At 47.0% G+C, this 8,584-nt stretch overlaps 1 protein-coding gene across 1 annotated transcript; it reads right to left on the reverse strand.

The window, feature by feature from the left end:
• Window positions 1–1,318: 1,318 nt before the first annotated feature.
• Window positions 1,319–5,240, reverse strand: LOC146612768 (uncharacterized). Its single transcript, XM_085377540.1, has 5 exons — window positions 4,864–5,240; window positions 2,719–2,784; window positions 2,559–2,643; window positions 2,389–2,474; window positions 1,319–2,294 (listed from the first exon to the last, which is right to left on the reverse strand). Exons 1-5 carry the CDS (start codon window positions 4,906–4,908, stop codon window positions 2,250–2,252), a joined length of 327 nt encoding a protein of 108 aa, XP_085233666.1. The 5' UTR covers window positions 4,909–5,240; the 3' UTR covers window positions 1,319–2,249.
• Between the last annotated feature and the right edge of the window lie 3,344 nt (window positions 5,241–8,584).

The raw sequence follows: 8,584 nt of genomic DNA on the forward strand, positions 1-8,584 counted from the left end.
AAATATAACACAAAAAGCTCAGAAATGTCTGAAGAACTTTTTGTTAGGTTTGTGTGAGATTTGGATGATGAGTCAGAATGAGTTTGTTTTCTTTTTAATGTGAATTTGTATATTCTGTTTGCTGGATGTGGAACAGGAAGTGCAGCTTTTTAAAAGCCTTATAAACCGTGCAGTACCAGAGCTCGCCTCTAGGGGTGCTGTTGTATTCATGTTCATGTTTTTAATGTTGTCTAATGAATATTGAAAAGTGTCGGGTTTCTGTTACGTGTGCAAATATCACTGAGCTGTTTTAGGGAGCAGTTTGATAAATTGAAGGAAGAATAACAAGTTTTGATTTTCCACGCTCAGCAGGAATGTTGTCTTTTCCATAAACTGGGAAACTCTGTAGCCCGGATCATTAGAGGAGCTCTGTCTGCTTCCTTTGATAACAGATTCATAATATTTTACCTTTTCTGCCACAAAATGTTCTGCTAATCAGCCGCAAAGCTGAAATATGACTTTCTTATTTCTTTAGGAGCACCAACTTTCAACGATGCAGATTTCTGTGTCTGAATAAAACCAGAGAAAGATTTAAACTGGAGTTTCACAGACGACACATTCATTGTGCAAGCAGTGATTAAATATTTGAAGCTGTGAGTGAGTGTGCTGCTTGTTCTTGTATTCATCAGGTCCCCAAACTGTTCTATGAATTGTATGAAGCTTTAAAAACATGAAGTTGAGGACTCGTCGTGTTTAAATGATGCATTAAGACCTTAAATATAAAAAACTGCTCAGCAGTATGAAGAGAGTCTTTGGATTTTAGACAAAACACTGAATCTGAAAACACGACTTTGAGCTTAAGCTCTCACTTCTTATTGTGCAGTTTTCCACCGCCTCACTGGAAGATCCTGAATCAGGAATTTCTCCAACTTTTTACTCTTTTTCTGCACTTTTTACATTTTCAAACCAAAGACCTTGAAATTGTAGAAGTGCACTTACCTGGACATTGGTCCAAATAAATTTACTAACAGACTAACTTACAAAATTAAACTTATTGGCAATGATTTTTCCCACGGACCTTAAACACAACCTCTACAAACGGAGGAAATTTATTAGAATACAGATCAGCTTCTCAGACCTTAATATGCTTTATTTTAATGTTAAGACTTTAAATTCATGCAGAAACCCTTATTTATGCGATACATTATGTTATTCTTACACCTTTCAACTATCAGAACTGCTTCTGTTTGCATGTTTGCAGTATAGACAAAAAGAAGAGAAAAATCCAAAAGAAATAAACCACATTTAGTCTTTTGGAACCGCCAGTTTATTTTAGTACCAAACCTTAACTTTTATGTAATATGAATTATATGGATGTAATGAGTGTAAAATGTCCAATAAGATGTGCTGGACCCACCTCCTCGCTGTTGTGACCCTAAAGTAAAAGCAGACCTCAGGTTTACCTGCACTGCTTCCTCTTCCTCACAGGAGAGCAAAGCACAAATAAAAAGGGGCAGAGATACAAAGTACAACTCACAAAATAAAAGTCCGGTTTATTGTCAAACAACAAACTTTGCACATACATCAAAACAGGCCGTCATAAAACAAAAAGTCGCTGACAAAAACAAAACCAAAAGAAAAAAACCAAAAGAAAGGAAAAAGAAAAGAGGCTCTTTTCTTTGGCCTTACCCTCCCATACAAACAAACTAGTTATGGTACAGCTAAAGTACATACATTAAATTTACTGGAATGCTCTGAGTTCAACGGCTTAAGAGGTTGTCTTTCATGTTTTTATTCATTTTATTTTTTTACACGTTTTTCTAAGATCTGTTGAGATATCGTAACATGGTCAACCAAGTAAAATCTTTCGTTAGAGAAGCACCGATTTGGTCTGACGGGATCGCTGCCGAGAGAGAAACTGCCCCCCTCCCCTCTCCTAACAATATGTACAAAAATATAAAATGTAAATAAAAATACAAACAAATTCTCCTTTTGTGTTGTTGCTGAAGAGAAGCCGGATTTCTGCGTCGTCGATGCGGTGGCGGGTTCCTCTAGAAAATTTGTCTCGCAGCGTCGAGGGGAGCTCGGGTGGGTGTGGGCGTGGCGGGTGTTTGTTGAACTCTACTTGCTAATGACCATGTTGGATTTTTTTTATTATTATTATTTTTTCCTTTAAATCAGTCCTCCAGCCCCTCCACCTGCGACATAGAAAAATGGTCAGAGGTGAAGAATCAGGAAGTGGTTCAGCAGGATGGCGCAGGGGAAACGCATCAATCGTCATCGTCGGTTTTCTGCTTCTTGGTTTCGACGTCGTCCTGAAAGAAGAGAAGACGGTGGCGGGTTAGACCGGCGCCTGCTGGGTGTCACGGCGACGCTCGATTTAAGGGCGTTTAAGCGCCGCTGCCTCACCTCGTCGTCGTCCTCGTCATCCTCAGCTGCCCGTTTTGTGCCACCCTCAATCTCGTCGTCGTCCTCCTCCTCATCTTCCTCATCACCTACAGGACAGAAGTTGAAAGGTGAGAAAGACTAACAAGAGTTCTTTATTTTTTTTTTAAAAGGCAAATAAGCCTTCAAGCTACCTTCTCCATCATCTTCCTCTTCTTCCTCGTCCACCTCCTCGTCCTCCTCGTCATCTACCTCGGGCTCACCGTTCTCCTCATTCTCCTGGAAAATACAAAAATGGTTAAAAATGTCCGACTCTGTGCAGAGAGCTGCTGCGGCGGCGGCGATGGCGCTCACCTTCCCATTGGTGGCGGCGTCTTTGCCGTTCTCCTTCTCCTCCACCAGCTTCTTCTCTTTCAGGTCCTGGAAACAAACAGAAGCAAACATCAGAAACTGAACCTGCTCATCTGCCCAGCAAAACGCGCTGCTGGGTTTAGACTCCGCCCACCGCTACCTGCCCTTCTACCTACTGGCCTACTTAGCAGCGTCCCAGTGCTTGCTGGGAGCTGCACGTTTTTCTGCCTTCCTATTTAAACACCATATTGGTCTCCGCAGATCCTCCCCCCACCTCTTCCCTCTCCTCCCACTCCATCCCCTCTAATGTGTTGTAATCTGATACTTTGATGTGGCCCGCGGGGCATTCTGGGTATTGTAGTCTTCTATGGGCCGCTGTCGCCGCCATATGTCACGAGACACGCCCGGGAGAGGCACTGCAATACCCAGGATGCACCCCGTTTAAAATAACACAGGAGGGCGCAGGAGCAGGGAGGGAGCAGGAGGAGGGGTCGGTGATGGAGGAGGAGGAGGCGGCGGAGAGAGCGCGATGCACGCTGCTGCTACTGCTCGTTGTAACGGAGGCAGGAAAGGACAATAGAAGACGACACATGGCAGGCGAGCGAAGACACGGCACCTTCCGCCTCCGTGCTCGAGCTCAGCGCGCACTAACGCCGCTTCTCTTCCTCGTTTTGTTCCCTCATAGCCTATTATCCCCGCCACACGCGCGCCTCACGCATCCACACGTAGGCTGTTATTGATTAATTGCTCTCCATAATCTTATTGGTTGAAATCCATTAAGCTGTTAAGCGGCAGGAGGAGAGCAGCCTGGCCGCGCGCTGCGCGTAAAAACGCGCCTGTGCGTAAAAACGCTCCACAACTAAAAATAGTGAACAGGCTCCCCGGATTACCCGCGCTAATGCCTGTCCAACTTTTCCCCTCTACACCTTCACCACCTCCTCCAAATGGACATTTGTTACAATCGCTCAGAATTATCGGGCTCGCTGCTGCTCTGATTCCCGGGATGATCGCGGTCCGCGGAGCCACAACTCCCCCCGCGGGGGCGATTAAACTTTTACCCGATCTGATCCAAAGTCCACGCGCACAAAAACTCGCGTTTTCACAACAAAAGCAGCTCAAACGTTTAAACGGAGGAAAAACCCGCAGAAAGAGGGGAAAACCAGCAACGTCACATCACACCTCCACAGCCCGGCCACGCGCGCTCACGCACGCACACACACACACACACACACACACACACAGAAAGAAGTGGCTGCATTACAAAAAAAGAAAGAAAAGTTTCCCCTGAGACCGAAGCGCGCCCTGCAAACAAGCCCCGAAAACACCAAAGCAAAGCGGAAGCCCCGCGCTCACAGCCGCTCACGCGCTCCGGGAGCGGAGACCGGAGCAGCTGAGGCTGGAGCAGCGGCGGCCGCCGACCTTCCGGAGTCGGTAAACAAACGGGGTCAGACGGTACAGGCAGATCGGTGGCGTTAACAAACGGGCTCACGGAAATAAGAAATAAAAAAGGCGGGAGGAAAAGTGCAGAACTGAAAGTTCAGCGGAGGACTACGCACCGCCTGACGCGCTGTCCTCCATTCAAACGGAGCAAACCCCGGGCTGGAGGTCCGCGTCCACGCATCCACCGGCCGCTCACTCCGTCACCGCTCCCGGTAATGCGACCCGACCGAGTCCCTGCACCGGGAACGGAACCTCCCCTCGATCTATACGCGTTAAGAGCCCGAGATGCGGGATAGATGTGCGCGGCGCCCCGGCGCTCACAACGAGCCCGAAAACCCCGCGGGGAGCGAGCCGGGGGACCGGAGCTGCTCGGTGTCCGGGTCCCGCTTGGATGTGCGCGTGGAGCACCGAGCTGCTGGCAGAAACAAAGACCCGCGCAGACCGGGACGCTCCGGACAATGAGCCGCGGCGCTTTAACGCTGCCCGTGATGCGGTGCCGAGACCCCCCACTTCCCTCTACACACAGAGTTCAGGGGGAAAGACGCGAACACCGACTTTTCTTCTCCACCTCAGACTCCACAGAGTCCGAGCGAGCGCGAAGCGACGACGGAGAGGTTTTAAATGTAGGTTAGAGCCTGGAGAGCTTTATTCTTGTAAGGGGGCTCCGCGGAGACACGGCCCCGCGAATGGAGGTGTGCGGCGGCTTACCTTGGCAGAGATATCCGAGCCGGAGTCGACCTGTGTGTCTGCCATTGTTTAGTAGAATAAAATAAAGGACGGCTGAAATGAAAGGTTGAATAAAGTAAATCCCCTCGTCTCGGTTAGCGGATCAATCAGTATTATATTGTGCCAGTGGCCAATGCTTCTGACGGCCGAGCCTTTAATATAGGCTTGTGGGCGGGGTCTTCATGAGGTCGGTGGTCTCTGATTGGCCAGAGGCTCGGCAGAGGTGTTCTCCTAGCGCGTAGAGTAACAATGGATAGGATTTCTTAACCCAAAGGCCACGCCCCCTCCTATTCTATCGCTGCAACCGTCCCTTTCTCCCCTAAAACAATAATCAGAGTCGATAAAAGCCCACAAAACGGACCGGAGCCGGAACCGTGGCAGCTCCACAGCACCGTGAGCGCAAGAAAATCGAGTTTCCGTCGAGTTACGCAGTAAATATGTCGAATCGAGAGCGCTTCGGTTGACGTAGTGTCACTTTGATTGATTGATGTGCGTCTGGACGAGTCAAGCGGCGACTTCAGACGGTTTCTCCCGCCCACCGCCGCGACGGGGGAATAGAGGCGAAGTGTTTGGGAGGGAAACGTGGACGACACGGATGTTATTACGGATTAAATCGGGCTTTTCTCCCCAAAAGTTAGTGTCACATCTCAAGCTCCATGTGAACAACATCAGTCAGATACAAGGCGCTCAGAGTGTAAATGTGGAGCGGCGCCGCCATGTCACATCGCAGCTCTTCGTCGCCCCGCCCCTTCCCGACGTCCATGTTTGAAACTCATCCCTGTATGTGCGCACTTGACACTCTTGAGGGCTTTTTTTTTTTTTACATAACAGCCCATAAATTCGTGCGCCAAGGTCGAGACACAAATAAACACAGTGCCCGTCGAACAACACACACACAGCCGGCTCTGACGCCGTAATTCGGGCTGTTCGGGCTCAGTGAGCGGGTGCAGTGAACAGTGCTGGTGGCTCATTTCCTCCGCCTCCATTGTTAGGACCCACAGAGAAATGCCCCGCCGTGGAGGAGGGAAAAAAAGCAGTGCGACATAAAAGACATGCGATGAGAGAAGTGCGGAAAATAATTATAATGTGCTCATGAACTGACGCGCATTCTTATGAAACACAAGGGCAAACACGTATTTTCCTTACCGACTTTTGTACACATGGCTTTTACAAGCTGAACTGAGAAGGACAAAGCGGCACGCAAAAAAGGGTAGCCGCCATTGCTCAGTGTTGATGGGGGATGGGAGCAAAGTGTGCTCCGGTAACAGGCAGCCCACATTCACATTCTACTCTGATGACGCACTTGGCCGCAGAGGACGGCTCGGATTGGTCGGTTAAGTGGAATAAACACGGCTTTGGCGCACGGCAGGCGCTGATTGGTTACCGCCGACGTCCGTCAATTCGAAACTAGGCTCAGTCGGCTGGCGGTAAAGAGCGGGCCCGGATGCTGGATCCGGACTGTGCTTCCATCAGTGTAGAGTTTCAGTTCTGTCTTTGACATGTTTGATTTCCCAGTTGTTGCCTTTTAGTTTTAGCGCCACGATCTCTGAGAGACACTCATTATGCTTAATTGTTTGGAAAAGCCGGGCTCTTCATGTTTCATTAGGCTGTATTATAAAATATTTAAACAGGTATCAGAGAGAGCAGATGGAGGCGGTGATCCTTCAACAGAACCAAACTCTGTCTCCCTGCTGCATCCATCTAACCACGTTTTGAGTGTGTGGAAAATATGAATTTGCTGACATGCACCTGCAGCGCGTCGACCTGTTTATGTGTTGATTTTGAACTTGTGCATTAAAGCCCAACTTTTATACTGTGCATTACATTCATATACTGAGTAAAGATGATGGATGTAGCTAATGTGATGAGCCATCCCTTACTGAATCGTCCAGAAGCGTCTTGGTGTTGAAACCAGACGAGAAACTTGATACTGCCAGGAGTTTTAAGTCACATGCTCGTACCCCGAGTCATTGTCATTTTTGACTCTAACAGAGATCGTTATTTAAAAAGGAACACTATAAGGTATTGATTGCGACCATAGAGCCACCAGGAAAGTCTTTAATGAGGTTATAGATTGGGAGAGCCAAAGGTCAATGTGTCAAAGACAACTAAACCATCCAGAGGAGTCGCCCCCTGTTGGCCATTATATAAGAAAAAAGTACTTTTCAGAACCCGAAGCTATGTCCGAATTTTAACCTTGCAGGTAAATGTCTGTATTTTCGGGCTTAGGCTGCATTAAATCTGGTTTCCATGGTAACACCAGATGTAAAACACAACAGCAAAGTAAAAAAGTTCCCAAGAAAAGTTCCTGATGATTCTGAAGACACAGATCATTCGCAGGAACTATTATAGTTTAAAACAAGTGAAAAAAATCATCCTATGTGTCGAATCGAGAGCGCCGTGTGACCTCAGTAAACGCTATCATCAACAGCTTGTGGTCTCACTCGTGTGTTTCAACTCTAATCAAAGTCCATTAGTTCCCAGAAGGACAGTAAAGCTGGGTGTGATCGACAAGTCGCTAGCGTATAAGCATCCAGTATCCCTCTAATGTGACATCTTCTTAAGATAAGATGATGATGGTCAGTGGGCTCAGCTTCAGTCTTTACAAACTAACAGGTGACATCACGATGGCTACGTCCATCATTTATTCATCATGTGACTTCAGCATCCTACTGTAGAGTCAAAACCATCAGCCGTGTTAGCACAGAAACTAGCAGAGATGACGTATTTCCATCAGGTTTGAACTTCTTTTAAAGATGTCCTCTTTTTCTTAAAACATGAACTACACCCCAATAAAACATTGACTATTAAAATCATAAAACCAGGCTCGGTTTCCAAAAAAGAAGAAACTTTGTAAATGTAGAGTTGACAAATCAAACATGCACGTGGCTCGTAGATGTGCATTACTGCCTGCATCAGGCTCACCAACTGCAGACAAGACTGATGATTTCTTCTAAACATCTGTGTTTCCGGTGTGTTTGACACATTGGAATCTGAAAGAAGCCCGAAATGTTTTCTTAAAATAAACAAAGTAACACAACTAATCAATTATAAGCAGAAAAGAGTAACAGAGTTGGTCAGTCAGATTCAGTACTGATTTGGTGCACCAGAACCCAACCGTCGGTCCAACTCTGGGTACAGAACAAATCTATGAGCCAAGGTTGGATTAACGGCCGTGCAGAGCGGTCAGCTGCGTCTGGCCTCCAAAGCTCTGAGTTTGCGGCGTGTCAATTGGTTGTAGATAATTTGATTAACCACAGATCTGAATTTGAATCACAGAAGATCAATATCAGCTGAGACAGGTACTTAATGTTCAGGAGAAGCAGAAGAAAGACTGCTGTTAGTTTAGTTTAATTCAGTGATAAATAAATGGTAAATAGCCTGTATTTGTATACTTAGGCTTTACATAGTCCAATAACACACTTTGGTTCTCAGGTTGGTCGGACCATGCTGGGTGTCAGCTGGTCCTCCTTTGCCATAACACAGCTGAGCATGCCGCCGCTCACAGTTGGTAAGGTTCAGGGATTTGATGCCAGAATAGCTCCATGCTAACACTGGAGTTCAGTGTAAATTTTAGATTTCAGAAATGAAAACTACACGAAGCACACGCAGTCTCACTTTATTCACTGAAGCAGCCGCTGCTACATGATTATCGTCACCCCGCAGCAGCGAGTGCAGTCACACAAACTGGTCACTGATGCAA

The sequence above is a fragment of the Diplotaxodon limnothrissa genome, linkage group LG18 (assembly GCF_057381915.1).
Source record: "Diplotaxodon limnothrissa isolate DT_005_m linkage group LG18, D_limnothrissa_male_GT1.1, whole genome shotgun sequence".
In the NCBI taxonomy this organism is placed as follows: Eukaryota; Metazoa; Chordata; class Actinopteri; order Cichliformes; family Cichlidae; genus Diplotaxodon; species Diplotaxodon limnothrissa.

Bases quoted from the DNA above. Each gene is read 5' to 3' on its own strand.
- LOC146612768 (XM_085377540.1), bottom strand. From the start codon at position 4,908: ATGGCAGACACACAGGTCGACTCCGGCTCGGATATCTCTGCCAAG. The intron at 2,785-4,863 runs GTAAGCCGCCGC...GTTTGTTTCCAG, and splicing joins GCTCGGATATCTCTGCCAAG to GACCTGAAAGAGAAGAAGCT. The intron at 2,644-2,718 runs GTGAGCGCCATC...TGTATTTTCCAG, and splicing joins ACGCCGCCACCAATGGGAAG to GAGAATGAGGAGAACGGTGA.